Raw genomic sequence first — 18725 nt, forward strand, 5'->3', positions numbered from 1 at the left:
GATTCGGGGTTAATTAAGTCCGTGAACATTACACGGAATTCTGTGAGATCATGTTGCCTGGGGCAGCATGCCCTTAGCAGAGAAGAGCAGCAGCGAAGGGGTGTTCTTCTTTAAATAACAGACTTCATGCTTTCAAAGTGGAACTAGGCACAGCTAGATGGACCTTCTTCTCAAACTTTATAAACAGTAACTTAAACACTCGCACTCTTTTGCAACAATGGGCTGAAAAAGCAAGACATTTTGAAAAGATTCAGCTGGGAGAAAAATCTAGCAACTAATTAAGTTAATTGAGATCAGGTCATGTTAATCATGTTACAATTAGCTATAAAAGGGATGTCTTAGAGAGGCAGAGTCTCTCAGAAGTAAAGATGGGCAGAGGCTCTCCAATCTGTGAAAGAGTGCGTAAAAAGCGTTATGCGGGTGCATAAGTGCATACGGTATGGGTAGCTTGCATGTTTTGAAAGGCACTATGAATGCTGAAAGGTATATAAAGGTTTTAGAGCAACATATGCTGCCCTCCAGACGACGTCTATTTCAGGGAAGGCCTTGTGCATTTCAGCAGGACAATACAAAACCACAAACTGCAGCTATTACAACAGCATGGCTTCGTAGTATAAGAGTCCGGGTGCCTGCAGTGCAGATCTTTCACCTGTAGAGAACATTTGGCGCATCATTAAATGAAAAATACATCAAAGATGACCACAAACTCTTCAGCAGCTGGAAACCTATATCAGGCAAGAATGGGACCAAATTCCAACACCAAAGCTCCAGAAAGTCATAACCTTGATGCCCAGACGTCTTCAAACTGTTTTGAAAAGAAGAGGAGATGCTACACCATGGTAAACATGCCCCCATCCCAACTATTTTGAGATCTGTAACAGGCATCAAATTTGAAATGAGCTCATTTTGTGCATAAAATTGTAAAATTTCTTAGTTTAAACATTTGTTATGGTCTCTATGTTCTATTGTGAATAAAATATTGGCTCATGTGATTGGAAATTCTTTTAGTTTTGATTTTATTCAAATTTAAAAAACGTCCCAACATTTCCGGAATTCAGGTTGTAAATGTATAAATGTATGACATACTACTTTAACTTGCATCAAAAGCATATTAATTTTATTAAAATCAGAGTTCAGCTAGAACTACAGAATAGGAGAGAGCATCTCAGAGTTGTTCATTTCAAGCATGGCTTCACCTCACTCTCTCTTTCTGTCATATGTGCATCTGTTGTTAATGCCCGTTTGTGAGCGGTGAGTGTTCTGGGCCTTGGCATCTCACAGCTGGCACTTCTGAACAGACACACATGGCTTTCAGGAGCAGATTCCAGAGAAAACCAGCTCTATAGCTGCCATCACTCAACATGAAACAGTGTAATGAAATCCCATCTGCTGCAGCTCTCAAACACAGCCAGAGATAACGCATGTGTTTAAGTGTGCGTTTGTGCACTTTACAACTCCAGCAAGATCATTCTCTGAGACAATAAAAAGTAAAAAGCAAAGTAAAAAGCTGTTTTGTATTTAACATTTTGAATTTATGTATAACATATTTGTGCAATTTTCATATGCATAGCATATGCATTCAACGTTTTTCTTTAATATTTATTAATATTTCTTGTTTTCCAGTAGAAATATTCTTGCTTAATTTTCTTGACTTGAGATTTTACAAAAAAAAAAAGTATCAAAAACAAGAGAATATCTGTCCTCGGTGTCAGAAAAATAAACGTAATTCTTAATTAAATAAACTTATTTGTTGCCCATTCATAGATATTTTTTTCATGTTTTATTCATAAACTCCTAATTTGAATACATTTTTATTTTAGACAGCAAGACTTAATATAATAAATAAGCAAATAAAATAAAATAAATAGCAAGACTTCTTCAAATAAATTGTGTGACGCATGTGGACCGTTCTTTTGTTAAATCAGGCTTTTTTAAATCCTGTTCTTTTTGTTTCAAGGTTTGTTTCAGAGGGTCGACCATCATCACGCTTCCGATGTGAACGCTGTCAGACTAAACACGCGCTGCTCACGCGCCACTGACGCTTACGATGTGACACAGGTGTTAAAGACATTCAAATCTGCATTCATGCTGCTGCTGATCCAGCAACACAAACAGTCTTTTCAACCTCACATCATTATTTCTGTGTTACAGACATTTAAATAACAGAAGTACTCGGATAAAAGTTTAAGCAATGAACATTTTGTCAGAACAACTAGTAAATTACATTATTTTGTGAGAGAATCGTGATCTCCAATTTATATATATATATATATATATATATATATATATATATAAAATTGTGATTTCTCAATTTATCCAGAATTGTGCAGCTCTAGTTTACATGTTGTTTATTACTGCATATAATTAATTAAAATAGAAGTTTAATTTCATAAAGTATGATGATTTCAAAATGCACCAACATTTTTGCATTTTGTGTTTTTCAGTTGAATAAAAGACTATTTTCCCTATATATTCCCCATCATTGAGGATTTAAAAAAAAAAAGTCAAAAAATATTGTCTCGTCGCATCTCGTTCTCGCGAACCCAGTCTCGTGTCTCGTCTCGTGGGATAAGTGTCTCGTCACACCCCTAATATGTATGTATATATATATATATATATATGTGTGTATATATGTGTGTGTGTGTGTGTGTGTGTGTGTGTGTGTGTGTGTGTGTGTGTGTGTGTGTGTGTGTGTGTGTGTGTGTGTGTGTAAAACCATGCAATGAAGAACAATAGTATGCATTCTTTCCAGTGATAATAATAGCTAGATAGTAAAGTTTGTAGACGAACTTAAAACGACAAGTTGAGAAAACTCAAAAATCTGCTGAAGCTGGTTGCCTTAAAATTTTAAGTTGGCTCAACTTTTTTTTTTTTTACAGTGTAGTTGAAAACCTGTATCAGGCAAGAATGGGACCAAATTCCAACATCAAAACTCTAGAAACTCATGACCTCGATGCCCAGATGTCTTCAAACTGTTTTGAAAAGAAGAGGAGATGCTACACCATGGTAAACATGCCTCCGTCCCAACTATTTTGAGACCTGTAGCAGGCATCAAATTTGAAATGAGCTCATTTTGTGCATTAAATTATACAATTTTAGTAATTTTACAGCAAAAACAGTAACATTCTGAAATATTTTTATTCTTTAATTCCATTTAATATTCTATTTGAATATACAGTGGGTACGGAAAGTATTCAGACCCCCTTAAATTTTCACACAAAAAAAAAGTTGACACAAAAACACAGATTTGTTGACATTTTTGCAGATTTATTAAAAAAGAAAAACTGAAATATCACATGGTCCTAAGTATTCAAACCCTTTTCTCAGTATTTAGTAGAAGCACTCTTTTGATCTAATACAGCCATGAGTCTTTTTGGGAAAGATGCAACAAGTTTTTCACACCTGGATTTGGGGATCCTCTGCCATTCCTCCTTGCAGATCCTCTCCAGTTCTGTCAGGTTGGATGGTAAACGTTGGTGGACAGCCATTTTTAGGTCTCTCCAGAGATGCTCAATTGGGTTTAAGTCAGGGCTCTGGCTGGGCCAATCAAGAACAGTCACGGAGTTGTTGTGAAGCCACTCCTTCGTTATTTTAGCTGTGTGCTTAGGGTCATTGTCTTGTTGGAAGGTAAACCTTCGGCCCAGTCTGAGGTCCTGAGCACTCTGGAGAAGGTTTTCGTCCAGGATATCCCTGTACTTGGCCGCATTCATCTTTCCCTCGATTGCAACCAGTCGTCCTGTCCCTGCAGCTGAAAAACACCCCCACAGCATGATGCTGCCACCACCATGCTTCACTGTTGGGACTGTATTGGACAGGTGATGAGCAGTGCCTGGTTCTCTCCACACATACCGCTTAGAATTAAGGCCAAAAAGTTCTATCTTGGTCTCATCAGACCAGAGAATCTTACTTGGAGTCCTCCATGCGGGCTTTCATGTGTCTTGCACTGAGGAGAGGCTTCCGTCGGGCCACTCTGCCATAAAGCCCCGACTGGTGGAGGGCTGCAGTGATGGTTGACTTTCTACAACTTTCTCCCATCTCCCGACTGCATCTCTGGAGCTCAGCCACAGTGATCTTTGGGTTCTTCTTTACCTCTCTCACCAAGGCTCTTCTCCCCGATAGCTCAGTTTGGCCGGACGGCCAGCTCTAGGAAGGGTTCTGGTCATCCCAAACGTCTTCCATTTAAGGATTATGGAGGCCACTGTGCTCTTAGGAACCTTAAGTGCAGCAGAAATGTTTTTGTAACCTTGGCCAGATCTGTGCCTTGCCACAATTCTGTCTCTGAGCTCTTCAGGCAGTTCCTTTGACCTCATGATTCTCATTTGCTCTGACATGCACTGTGAGCTGTAAGGTCTTATATAGACAGGTGTGTGGCTTTCCTAATCAAGTCCAATCAGTATAATCAAACACAGCTGGACTCAAATGAAGGTGTAGAACCATCTCAAGGATGATCAGAAGAAATGGACAGCACCTGAGTTAAATATATGAGTGTCACAGCAAAGGGTCTGAATACTTAGGACCATGTGATATTTCAGTTTTTCTTTTTTAAGAAATCTGCAAAAATGTCAACAATTCTGTGTTTTTCTGTCAATATGGGGGCTGTGTGTACATTAATGAGGAAAAAAATGAACTTAAATGATTTTAGCAAATGGCTGCAATATAACAAAGAGTGAAAAATTTAAGGGGGTCTGAATACTTTCCGTACCCACTGTATTTAAAAATGTAATTTATTCCTGTGAATTCAAAGCTGAATTTTGTCACATGATCCTTCAGAAATCATTCTACCATCATTCTAATATTCCTATTTGCTGCTCAAAAGCATTTATTATTAGTATTATGTTGAAAACAGCTGAGTAAAATTGTTTTCAGGTTTCGAATAGAAAGTTCAGAAGAACAGCATTTATCTGAAATAGAAATCTTTTGTAACATTATAAATTCTTCATTCATTATAAAGTCTTTATCATCACGTTTGATCGATTTAAAGCATCCTTGCTAAATAATAGTATTAATATCTATAATTTCTTAAAATATATATATACTGACTCCAAGCTTTTGAATGGATATAGTGTATAAATGCTGATCTTTGAATATTTCTATTCATCAAAGAATCCTGAAAAAAAATCTACTCAACTGTTTTAAATATTGATAATAATACTAAATGTTTCTTGAGCAGGAAATCAGAATAGAGAACAGTGAAGTGAAGTGTGGCCAAGTGTGGTGACCCATACTTGGAATTTGTGCTCTGCATTTAACTCATCCAAGTGCACACACACACACACAGTATGCTCAAGGGTCTCACCTCAGTCATGGTATTGAGGATGGAGAGAGAGGATGGAGATGGAGATGGATTCACTCCCCCCACCAACAATTCCTGCCGGACCTGAAACTCGAACCTGCGTGAGATCTCATTATTAATAATTATAATTTAACATCATGCGTCATTAAGTAATGCCTCATGCCATGCACATGCATAGACATACTGTCTCAGAGGGAAGCATGCAAACTGTGGCACTGGATGTGCATGGAACTTAGACTTACAAACTAACTAATGGAGATATATCCGTATAATAATACAAAAAACAATGACATTAATTATCTGGTATGTATAGCATATTTACTGAAATGGTTTAAATTTGGCTTTATGTTTCTCTCTGTATTTTAGGAAATGTTCATAAGATACTCATGTGTTTCTTATGCTCCCATCGAACATTATTCATAACAGCATATCTTCTTCTCTCCTGGTACAGATGACCACAAAGCTCAAATATCACCATGATTTGTATTTTTATAGTTCATGTTCAGTTGAAATACAATTGTTGTTGTACCAGTGACTTTGTTACTGTTGTTTTCTGGAAGAGACTGATGCTTTCTAGAGGGTTTGTCAGTCCTGCAGAGACTGGAACACAATAGAGCTGAAGCACTGAACTGTGTCCTGTAACTCCTCCATTAGACGAATCAATAAATGCTGCATCTTCTGCTGTCAGAGGAGAACACAACAACTCCAAACCCCAGAGAAACACAGAGACTACAGTCGTGGAACAGTTTACACTGCAAAAAAAAAAAAAAAAAAGTTCTTAGTTTTTGCTTAATTAAAATGTTAAAAAGTATTTGTCAGTGGTGCTACGTTCCAGGACGTATTTGTTTAATTCCCTGTCTGCATCTGTGATGTATGTGGTCACCGTTTATTTATTTATTTGGTGCAATGTGGTTGTAGATTGTTTTCTTTGTTTTGCATTGTGTTGTTTTGTACTCCCTCTCTGGTTGTTCTCTCTCTCTCTGTCGTCCCTTCAGCCAGGTATGAGCATCAGCTGTGCCTAATTAAAACCAAGCTCGGTAACACTTTAGAATACTCTTCCATCATTAATCAATAACTACACAAGAACACATGAGTAACACAATATTAGCACTTTAGTAACTACTAGTAACTAACAAGCAACTCTGATTAATGAATTAGTAATTAATAGTGCTTAGTCGAATGTGGTAGTTCACTATTAGCTAATCAGTAACTATTATTTTTTCATACCTCCCTAAGAACTACTGTATACAGGTTCATAATTAATATGAATAATACATAATGCATAATTAATTCTAAAGTAAAAGTCATGGTAACTCGCTAGTAATGACTCAAATATTACCAAATTCTTCAGAAGGAATTACTAATTATTTGGATCAGTATTCTAAAGTGAAGATCATGATAATTCTCTTTTATTGTAAACCGTTGAGGTTTTTGTAAGGTCAGGTTAGTAATTCATTTAGCTAGATTTGGTAACACTTAAATCATTACTAGTGGGTTACCGTGATCTTCACTTTAGAATACTGATCCAAATAGTAGTTTCTTCAGAAGGATGTAGTAATTACTATTCACACGAGTAATTACTATCCAAAACCTTACATGTATTTCAAGAGCTCACAATGACGTCAGTCAATATTAGGAAGTTATGATGATCTTCTCTTTAGAATACTGATCCAAGTAATTAGTAATTCCTTTAGAAGGATTTGGTCATTCTTGAGTCATTACTAGTGGGTTACCATGATCTTCATTTTAGAATTAATTATACATTATGCATAATTCACATTAATTATGAAGCTGTATACAGTAGTTCTTAGCAGTTCTCCGGGATATATATGTAAAAAATAGTAGTTATTGATTAGCTAACAGTGAACTACCAGTTTCAACTGAGCACTATTACTTACTAAATCATTCATCAGAGTTTCTTGTTATGTAATGGTAGTTACTACAATGTTAATAGTCCATTAGTCACTTGTTCCTGAAGTTATTCATTAACGAAGGAACAGTATTCTAAAGTGTTACCCCAAGCTCTGGGGGTGACCTGATTGGTTGATGAGATGGGAGCTGGTGGATAAAGCTGAGGTGGAAGCCAGGAAGCCGAGTGTCTTTCCTCCTGCCCCAGCATGTGATTGTTGGTTGATTTTGTGAGGGCCTAAAGCCTGGGCTTGTGTTACTAAGTGCTTGTTTTGTTAACCAATCTAACCTGTTTATAGTCTGACTCTGTTGAACTATACTATTCAAGTTCTTTTGCCTGTAGAGAGGTGGACGCTATTTTCTTTTGCTAATTGTGTTTTCTCCTGTTTTTGGTCAGATAGGGAGTGAGGTAAAAGTTATGTTGTTTATTTGTCTTTTCTTTATTCAGGTCAGATAGTTTGCCGCACCTTTTCCCAAACCCCTAGACGGGGATGGAATGTGACAGTGGGGTGAGACAAAATGAATTCAAACAGAAAATAAGTTATTTTTCATGCCCATTTGTTTTCAGCAAAAACAATGTTTTTTTTTTTGTTTGTTTGTTTGTTTTTCATGGTGACAATAATTTACAGTATTAGCATCACTGTCAGTGTTGCCAAGTCTGCTTCTTTCCCGTAGAGAGCAGGGATTTCTCAGACTTTTTATAAAATACTTGCAACTTGTCCAATACCTTTCAGCATGTCAGTATTTGAATATTTGCACTGGCTGAAGCTGACAGGCTCTGCTGTGAATGACTTCACTAGTCTGCCCTCTGCTGGAGAATGCATGTGAACAAATTGCAAACAAGTACAATGCATGGAAATGTTAAGAAATATACTTTATTTTCAGGCTTGTGCCAAAATAATATTCAATACACAATTCAGAGTGAATCAAGTCAAAACTATTTTTTATAGTGACATTAAAATTAAAAAGCAATCATTTCTAAATGTGTTTCAACCACTTCATGAGGGTGCACAATCATTTCTGAAGGTGTTTGACTCTAAGATGCTTGAACATTGATGGTCTTGAATCCGTGCAGGACGGTGGGAGGATCCTCCAACACTAAACTAGCAGAAAGCATCTTGGCACCCGCCATCTTGGGAGTGAAACTGACGGGCTTCTTTATGGTTTCTCGAGGCTGGATTGTAAGGCTGAAATATAAAACACAGGACATTTAGAACAAAAACAGGCAAGCATCACTTTTACAGTTACAAGCATCACTGTTACTGCTGCTCATGTTTAGGTTTAGTGATTTACAAAAGAGTTTAAAGTGTATATAATGGTGTAAATCTGCAAGTGTAACATACAAATGAACTCACATGAGTTTCTGTGATAAGTGCTTCAGAAATGCTGACTAACAAGTGTGTACTGACACTTCTAATAGACACTGTAGCAGTGAAACTGATGTCAAAGATAATCATGTCAATCTCAGAAACACTCCCACTGATTGAAAACTGTATGTACTCGACTGTTTGACGCCCATCAGACCTCACTCAGGCATGTGAACTAAATTTATCAAGAAAATCAAAATTTCTTCCATAATTCCACAGTAAAATAAATAAACATGGGCTCTATTTTAAGTGTAAGTGTAAGATTCTTTCTGTTATTTTGTTAATTACTTGACTGTAATGTATAGTGTGGCTTTATTGTTGTAAAAAAAAACTAAACTCAATATGGCATTTTCGTTGCCATAGAATTATGGTTACCATGGTAAATTCTGAAATGGTTTTGCACACTTGGGAAACTTAAAATAACTTCTTTTCTACTAAATAAATGTAGGAAGACAGGTACTGTGTGTCATTTTTTGAATGTTAAAATACTTTCTCTCATACAAACTTAGGATGCAGATACATTTGAAAGTTGATTCTTCTGAAAATTGTGACACTTTCTAAACATTATTCTGTTTATCTGAGCATTCCGACCAGCCTGACACATTGTATCAACAAATGGTGTGCGTTTGGGGGCGGGGCTGACCAATGGATGAAAGGGGAAATGTTTGGGAAAACCTGTTTCATTTGTTGATGCTCAGAAAAGAGCTTTAAAGACTCAAACAACACACTTTACGCACCTCATTTGAGCCTTCTCCTCCAAGAGTCCTGAACCGGATACGGTCAGTTCGCCGCTCACTGCAACGTTGAACGGGTTCGTGAAGGTCACCGTGGCCACTTGTGGCTTGTTAATGATGACCGATAACTCATTTTGAATCTAGAAGAAAACACAGATTGCTTTAGTTCTTTTTACTTGTTAATTTAGTTATGCAAAAATATAATTCTAAAGGTATTCATAATGTACCTTGTAATGCATTATATATGTTCATAAATAATTACAACCAAAGTTTAAATGCATTATAGTATTTAAAGATTCCTTCTTACATCTGAAATTGGTTGTTTGTCATGCTTTAATGCATTATATTCTCTCAAGGTGTAACAATGAAGAGATAAGTATTATAATAATGTACACAATTATTCATGAGATCAAGCAATGCATTATAAGGTGCATTACAAGGCATAATTGATGTAATAAAAATACTTTTATAATGCATTATAGATAAAGGCTTCAAGTAAAGGCTTCCAAAGCACATAATCTCTATGATTGCATGTCTTTGAGTAGATAATTTAATAATAGTGAAACAACATCTAAAATGGTTTAATTTAGTCACGTCTTGTTGATTCTTACAAAAGGAGTCATAGGTAGAGGTGGTCATGTTTCTTTTAAAGCTTGTATAAATGTCCATGTTGGACCAGCATATACCTGTACATCGAGGGTAGGGGTGCGGATGTTGAACTCCTCTGAAGCCAGAACTCTCTCCTGAGACTTCACATCCTCAACAACCACGGCCAGGTTTACCAGAGAATCCTCCGCAGCCTCCTTCAGCATGTACTCCTTGAAGGAGATCTCATGTTTTGTAGTCACAGCTGGTGGAGTACAGTAAACAGCAATCAGTCACGTGACCTCGCAATTCCTAATTAATCATTTCGCCATGTTTTTGCAGTAAAAAATCATGTGGTCCAGATGAATGTTTTTACTTTTGCTGTGTGCAATGTTATACTACTCTGCCTACTATTAAATAAACAGTATGCAGTATGCATTCCATGATAAATATTTCACAGTAGTATGCCACATCTTGGTCACATGACTAGGGATGCAATGATGCACGCAGAGCTGGTTGAATATCGATAAAAACAATTCAAGTCAGTTGAGACATTAAATGAATCGTGATACAATTTGGGGTGGGAATTTATATTAATGTATCTCTGAGGGGAAGTCTTCCCAAAATATATTTTTTTCATCTTGCCTAGGTGCTGCTTTGTTTACAATGGTAACGCTGTTCCAAAAGCACAACCTGCTGTCAGAGAGTAAATTTACATTCTCATTCAGCCCATCTGCTGTTTTTGTTTCATGCAGATGTTTTATGTCATCTAGTTTTACAAAGCTAAAGTCAGACCATTCTGTTTTTGATTCAAATTTTGAAACTATACAATCTCATTTAAAACAGAACCTGCTCATGCTGCATGTATGCAGCGTCTTTATTTGGACTGTGATAAAAATACAGCGGTTGCCTCTAAGTTTAAGTGGGAAGAGCGCTGGCAAAGCCTTAGTTTGTTTATATGGAGAGATTTCTTTTATTTATTTGTTTTAGGATTTGTTTCAAAATTTCAATTTAGTTTGTTATTTGACATATTTCAATTTCACAAAGAAACGTATAGCATTTTGTCTGAGAAATAATAAAAGACCTCCCCTCCTTTTTTAATTGGTCTTAAATATGATTTTGTTAAAAAATCGTATTGTGAAATTAGTATCATGAATCATCACATCCCTACACATGATGCTTTCATGATGCATGCAAGTGGCCTCCTGCCATCTTAAAAACAAATGTGTTTTTTCTTTTTTTTAATTACATTTTTCTGTAAACATTCTGGCAGTACGATGAAACAATGAGTATATCTGCTGAAAGCAATATTTGTCAACCACAATATGTTAGCATCAATTTAGATGTTATGGATTTAAGTCCATTCATCTGAACCCAAAATCAGCAGTTTGTCATTTTCCATTTTGTTTTGTTACCTTATATGGCTTTCATTTTTAAACAGGAAAATCAGTTTCTTATAAACCAACATTAAAATCAACCATGATAAGATTGTGGAACAAATCATAATATTCCTGTCATATCGTCCAGCCCTACAGCAGATAAATGTGTAAAACACATACAGATTGTGATTTTATTGTTTATAAGTACATTTTGCAGGATTCTTACTTTCATTCGGGCCGATCTTCACGTCGTCGTGAGCCTCCCAGAAGGTTCCAGTGGGATTGCGGTTGTACTCCTTGTTCTGAGCGTTCACGTGTTTTTTCAGCTGTTTCGGAGCGGCCTCATTGTTAGTGATTGTGATGTTGAAAGAAATGTTTTCTCCGACTACAGGGGCTTTCAGAAGCTTGAGAGAAACTGCAACAGCCTTAAAAACTACATGAAAAGACATGATAGATCATTGTATTTAGTCATATTACTCAAACAAACAAAGAGCAGTGTTAAGGAAAAACAAATGCTAGGATTTACCCTCTCTTTCCACAGCAGCTGCAGGTTGAATACTGTATCTTCCAGCACCTCCAGCACCTTCAGCAATTCCAGCTAATTCAGCACCTCCACCATCTTAGATGAATAACAGTTTTTTTTTAAAGAAAATCATACAAATATTTACAAAAAAATATTCTTAAAATGTATTTAGTTGCCATTGAATTCATTTAAGTCTGTCATGTGCGTCTTTTTTATGTTAAAATGTTTCCTCAACGTTTTCAAGAAAAAAACAAAAAAACTGTTAAAAAAAAGTTTAAGCAAAACAGATTATTGGAGTATGTTTTACAAGAAAATACTATTTCAGTATTACTACTTGAAAATTTCAGTGTGTTAATTGCCGTTTCCTTCCATTTCCTAGAAAACAGCTTTTAAACATTAGAAAGCTAGAATGACTTACCAGCAATGCCTGGTGCACGAGATATAAATTCAACTAAATGTGAAAGAAAGAGATTTTTGTATGAAAACAGTATTTTAACAGTAAGTTTTAGTCTCTTTTTTATCATTCTTTCTCTTACCCCTCTCAGTTTTGTATTCAGACGTGATGTCCTGCATACTCATGGATCCTGGTTGTTTGGTGGAGATCAGGGCTCCAACTCTGCGTTTATCGACCGTTTTTGATAACACCCTCCCATCTCTGACGATTATGATATGTACATCCCCATTCACTTCTGCGTAAACAAACGGCACGTCGTATTGCGCGTCCACCTTCTGCTCATAAACGGCTTTAACAGCAGCAGGACCACAGCGGAGCATTCCTGTGACAGAATATGGATGTTTAAGCATGATTAACATTAAAATCTCAGCTCTAAAAATAGCATGCTTTGGAGGAACTGAATGGCATGCTATGTAGGCAGTTCACTAGGTTTTAAAACAAAGCCCACAACTAAACTGGCCCACTAGACCAGTACTAACCAGCTTAAACCAGCCTATATGAAACTGATCTTTTCAGCAAGTTTTCCATATGCATTAGCCTTGTACAAATCACTGTAATGACAGACCTGCGCTCCTCTCTTGTGGCGTGGCGTCGAGAACCTGCCATCCGTCATAACCTCGACCCAGATCAGGCCTCTTCATCCAACTCTCCACCCACACATGGAAGTTCCTGAATAAGGCCAAACACTTTCAGCTCACATTCTGACATTAAAATGCAAGGATGCATTAAATTGATCAAAAGTGACAGTAAAGTCATTTATAATGTTAAAAAAGAGATTTAGATTTCACATAAATGGTGTTCTTTTGAACTTTCTATAAGTTCATGTAATCAGAAATGTTTCTTGAGCAGCAAATCAGAATGATTTCTGAAGGATCATGTGACACTGAAGACTGAAGTAATCATGCTGAAAATTCAGCTTTGATCACAGCAATAAATTACATTTTGTAACACAGAAAACAGTTATTTCAAAATGTAATAATATTTCACAATATTACTGTTTTACTGTAGTTTTGATCAATTAAATACAGCCTTGGTGAGCAGAAGAGACTTCTATCAACAACATGAAAAATCTTACAGACGCCAAACTTTTGAACAGTAATGTATGTTTTAGCACTATATCTACAGAGACATTTTAGCGTAACTCACCAGATGCTATCGCTGCCGATGGACAGTTTTTCCCCCTCCTCATTGTAATATTCCTCGATCACCATATTTTTGTTTGTGTCGTGAGCGGAGTTGAAGTTGGTGATGACTCTTGTTGGAATGCCAAGGGCTCTCATTACTATTACACAAACAAATGCATTTAATATTGATCATCAACAGCACCAATTAAATTACCAATGACCCATTAAAGCACTTCACCTAAAAATAAAATAATCTGCTCTTTCAAATGATTGTTTTATAAGATTTTTGAGTGAATTAACACTTTAAAGCACATACACTAAAATTCAGAAATGTAGGGACAGTAAGTTTCATCTGCTCACTAAGGCTGCATTCATTTGATCTAAAAACACAGTTAAATCAGTAATATTGTGAAACATCATTAGAACTGAAAATAACTTTTCTACTTGAATATATTGTAAAATGTAATTTATTCCTGTGATGCAAAGCTGAATTTTCAGCATCATTACTCCAGTCGTCAGCAATCATTTTAATTTACTGATTTGCTGCTCAAGAAACATTTCTGATTACTTAGAAAATTTGAACTTATAGAAAGTTCAAAAGAACACCATTTCTGTGAAATCTGAATATTTTTTTTAACATCAAAAATGACTTTACTTCAACTTTAGATCAATTTAATGTGTCCTTGCCGAGTAAAAGTATTCATTTCTTATCTTACTGACCCCAAACTTTTGAATGTAATGACTTCTGTTTGTCCCACCTGTACACATGACAGCAGCAAACACCCAGCACTGTCCGTATTTCACAGGCCTGAATTGTGTTTCTGCCCACTTCCTGAGAATATCTGCGCTGCCGGACCACTTTGAAGGGTTGACGCCACCGCTGTAGTCACCTGACCAATTTCCAGATAACACTCCTTTATCATCATTAGAGTTCACCTGTTTAGAAAGACAGAGAGACTATATTAATACATGAAGAGAGAGAGAGAGAGCAGAGAGGAGCGAATGAGAGCAGATCCTCACCATCGCTGAGATCACGCGGCCGATGTAAACCGGATCGCTGCGGTTCTGCAGATCTTTTCTCATATCCGCTTGATATTGAGGACTCAGCTGCAGCAATTTCATACAGATGTCCAGTATGCCTTTTTCATACTGAAAACACATTAATGCATGACAGGAGTTAATGTGAAGCCGGTTTTCAGTGCTGAGCTGTCAGTAAATGGTCAAACATCTCACCTGATCAAACGACCAGGGCCTGGAGACGAGGTTCCTGGGGCTGCCTTTAAACAGCAGGCCGATATCACTCTTGACATATTCGGTCCTCAGATCCTCCGACTGCAGGAACACCGAATCAGCTGCAGAAAAACACAACCGATTGTTTGTTTTATTGGTGATCTTTGTGTAAAGACAATAAATGGAAGCAGTAAGTGATAAGAGGCTACGCATTACTGTGATTTTAGAGGTGTATAAAAAGGCAGTAAAAGCAATGCAATTAAAGACGCCAACTACTTTTTAAAAGATCGTTTGTCTGTTTCTGAAAAAATTAATACTTTTATTCAGTGAGGATGCATTAAACTGATCAAAAGTGACAGTGAAGGCATTTATAATGTTAAAAAAGATTTATATTTAAATTAAATAAAAGCTGTTATTTTGAACTTTCTTTTCAACTAAGAGCCTACAGCACTCACCTTGGCACCAGGGGTTGCAGAGGAGCGTGAACTGGCCGACAGAGTGTGTTTTCACATTCAAGCGGGCCTCGAGTCTCATCTGAAGCGTGTAGACGCCGACAGAAGCAGACGCAGGGCTGGACAGTGATACTGAAAGAGCTCGGGGTCCAGACGGATTCGGGACGCTCCTCTCCAAAGCTGCAGTCCACTGAGTCAGAGAGGGCTGTGCAATCTTTGAGATTGGGACCTCCACAACAATCGGACCTGCGGTAAGAAGAAAGTGTCAGAATACTGCTCGAAAATAGGGTCAAAATAATATTAATTTTCCCCATAAAGGGGTTGAATTTATAGGCAACTTAACTTTTAATGTATTTAGTTTATACCAGGACTATTCATTATAGTTATAGTGAACTAACCATAAAAAAATCTCGCCATTTTAAATATATTAAATGTTAGGGCTGTCACGGTTATTTTGGTAATCGAGTAATCAGTCGATTAATTGTTCTGATGATTAATTGGATAATTAATAATATATATATATATATATATATATTTATTTACAATAGCCTTTGAAATTACTTAAAATAAGCAACATATATAATAGCAAAGAGGTAATAATTAATTTAAATAAAATATCAAAAGCAAGTAATTATATATGAGTAATAAGTAATTTGTTTTATTGAACAAACGTGTTAAAATACATATTGCATTATAAACAATACAGCTAATGTACATTATGCATTATGCTATGGTCTGTCTGAATACTGGATTCTGATTGGCTGGCAGGTGTTGATTAAATTCGTTGAACTGCACAGGTAGTTCCAGGTCAGTTTAATCACGTTCTATATTAATGCGCGTCCATTGGTAACCATAGTAACATACAGTTACAGTTGAATAGTAACACAGACGAAAATAACAGTCACTTTTATCGTTCCGGTCAAATATTGCAGCGCAAATATTATTAACATCCCAGATGAACGTTAAACCCAAACTCACAACAATATGCAGAGATGGAGGAGTTTGAGAAGCAACACACATGTAAATGATAACAGTTTGTGTGGAGCAGCATTCACGTAACCTACATGCATCTAAATAACTAAAGCGCACATATTAAGCCTGCATTGCATATATTTATTTAATTAAATCGTGGCGTTTGTGAACTCAATATGCTTTTTTTTTATGATTTTTAAATGGGTTTATATCATGCAGCCTTGTAAAACGCGCATAATACTGTGCATTTCATGGATTCTCGTGGAGTGCGCCTCTCGGTGTTTTGTTGGTTACTCAAGGTCAAGGGGCAAAATGCAATCGTGGATTTTATTTTATCAATTTTTTTTTTTAATCGATCAGGCCTACTCGGATTGAATCGAGGAATTGTGACAGGCCTATAAAATACAAAAAAGTAAAAAAAAATAATTTTATTTTAGCTAACATTTATAATTATCCTTTAGTTAAACTAAAACTAATAAAAATGGCAAAAAACAACTTCCACTGAAACTGAAATGAAAGTAAAAGCAGAAAATGTAATAATAATCAAATGAAAAATATTAACAAAAAATATAATAGTATATTAGTGAAACTAAAATAACACACAAACTGCTTTTACAATTGCATATTGGAACAAACCTAAAATATATTTGTTTTTATAGTTTCATCTTTGACTTTTTCATAGCCATCATCATTTTTAGTCAAAGTACTGCAAATAATTGGTTACAATGTAGTAAGTCACTCTGGATCTGTCTAACTAATGATTACTGATGAATTTCATCACAATAGAGGGAGTGTGATGTGAGATGAGGTTGCATTTTCAATTCACACAACCACCCACACACAAGCACTCAAACATACCTAGAACAATTTGGAAGATCAGTTTTTCCTTCAATGGATTGAATGGTCGTCCATCATAGTTGATTGTCACTGTAAAGGCCTGTCCTCTCCGCAGAACCAGAGTGCTGGAACTCAGACCGTCAGTCTTGTGGCGGGTCTGGTTTTGCACCTTTTGCAGGTCGAAAGTTCGAACCTTGAACTCTGTGTAAAAATGAGCAAATGTGATATTAATTCTCAGGGAAATGTTTTAAGAGAGAGACAGAGAGATAAACTAATTTGAAGTTGCAAATGACTAAATATAAAAAGTAGAAACTGAGTATTATTATAATATTATTATTATAATACAAATATAATTATTTTAATATAATTTTTTAAATTATCAGAAAAGCTGTTTTATAAGCAAATAATCAACTTAATTGCACAACTAGAAATAGTTAAGTGTTTAAAATAGCAGTTTATGATTAACTATTATAAATAATTTTCTTAATAGTAGATTAATCTGAAAAGATTACATGCAATAGTAAAGATTAATGCAATAAGTTTGTTATAAAGCCATAAATAGCAACAATACTGTTTTTTGTAAAAGGTTTAACAAAATGCCTTGCTAATAAACTAGTTAAAATTATAATAATAAAAACATGAAGCTTACCGTCCATGATATGCAGCTGTGTTGTGGTCTGATGTTAGATTCAGATTCATAGATTATTGGGCTTTTATACAGCATCCATCTGCCTCTCCCTTTCCGCTAAAGTCGCCAGACCACATTCATGTGAAGTCAATACATGCCAAATGTTACAATCAGTAGAACCAACACCTCAAACAATCACACAGTCACACATGCATGAGTGCTGTGTGTGTGTTTCAGTGGAGTAATGTAATGTAATGCAATGCCAGAGTAAAGTAAACCACAACAGATCTTTTTTCCTGACAAAATCAATATAATGCAATATTTCTATCTGCTGAATGTAAGCTTTTCCATATTCCAAGCTTGCGTGCTGCACCGGGGACATCACATGCATGTGCGAATCATGAAAATTATGAAAATAAATCTAGGAATTATTTGATTGTTAGATTCTAAATCAGCAGGGTTGAGGCATCAAAAGTAACTAAATAACTAAGCTGTTTTATGGAAAGTAAATATTATTACTGAAATCTTATTAGTAATTAGTTACACTACTAGTTACTGCAAAAAGTAATATTACAGTAACTAAATTACTAGTAACTAGTTACTGCCCAACACTGGTGGGGAGTGATGTGACCATCAGTGAGTCATAGCACTAGCAGTTTAATCAGTTACAAACGAGATAATTAATTAAAATTAGGGTGACATTACTATAATATAGGTCCTCCACCTTCTTTAAATCACATGTAAAGTTACCGGATGTGCACATCTGTATAAACAAGAAATCCTGCAATACTAAAATTCATAAAAAGTACATTTTCATTCCATCATCAAATGAATAAATAAATAAATAAATGTGCTGGAGGTAGATTATTTACAAATTGTAGTCTGCTATTAATTACAAATTACATGTCAAAAATTGTAGTATTAGATATTGTATTTGTACTATTTAATTGCTTTTAGGTTACTTTTAACCTTTTAACACAGATTTGAATCTATCTATCTATCTATCTATCTTATGTTTTTTATTGACTGTAATTAGGCATCTGAATAAAAAAATAATGAAGTGCTTTACTATTTTTTCTGTCTTTCTTGTATAACAGTAAATTTGGAAATTCATGGATAAGTAACTGTAATTTATTTATGAGTGTTTTAAAATGTGATACAATCTAATTAGTAAATACTTCATTTTTTAAATCGGATTAATCCAGATTACAGATATTATATATTTGTTTTTGCATTAAA

At 35.7% G+C, this 18725-nt stretch overlaps 1 protein-coding gene across 3 annotated transcripts; it reads right to left on the minus strand.

Moving 5' to 3' along the window:
- Nucleotides 1-8060: 8060 nt before the first annotated feature.
- On the minus strand, nt 8061-17639 carry LOC131542423 (protein-glutamine gamma-glutamyltransferase 5-like). Of its 3 annotated transcripts, XM_058779111.1 has the most exons (15): nt 17508-17639; nt 16880-17059; nt 15053-15295; nt 14601-14719; nt 14388-14516; nt 14126-14303; nt 13390-13525; nt 12809-12912; nt 12326-12565; nt 12208-12240; nt 11793-11885; nt 11493-11699; nt 9989-10152; nt 9306-9442; nt 8061-8388 (listed from the first exon to the last, which is right to left on the minus strand). In XM_058779111.1, the coding sequence occupies exons 1-15, from the start codon at nt 17512-17514 to the stop codon at nt 8238-8240; spliced, it is 2121 nt and encodes a 706-aa protein (XP_058635094.1). In that variant the 5' UTR covers nt 17515-17639; the 3' UTR covers nt 8061-8237. The 3 variants fall into 3 exon arrangements, with proteins under 3 accessions (XP_058635094.1, XP_058635095.1, XP_058635096.1); XM_058779112.1 differs by lacking the exons at nt 16880-17059; nt 17508-17639 and adding an exon at nt 16028-16293; XM_058779113.1 differs by lacking the exons at nt 16880-17059; nt 17508-17639 and adding an exon at nt 15393-15445.
- Nucleotides 17640-18725: the final 1086 nt, after the last annotated feature.

The sequence above is a fragment of the Onychostoma macrolepis genome, chromosome 06 (genome assembly GCF_012432095.1).
Source record: "Onychostoma macrolepis isolate SWU-2019 chromosome 06, ASM1243209v1, whole genome shotgun sequence".
NCBI lineage: Eukaryota > Metazoa > Chordata > Actinopteri > Cypriniformes > Cyprinidae > Onychostoma > Onychostoma macrolepis.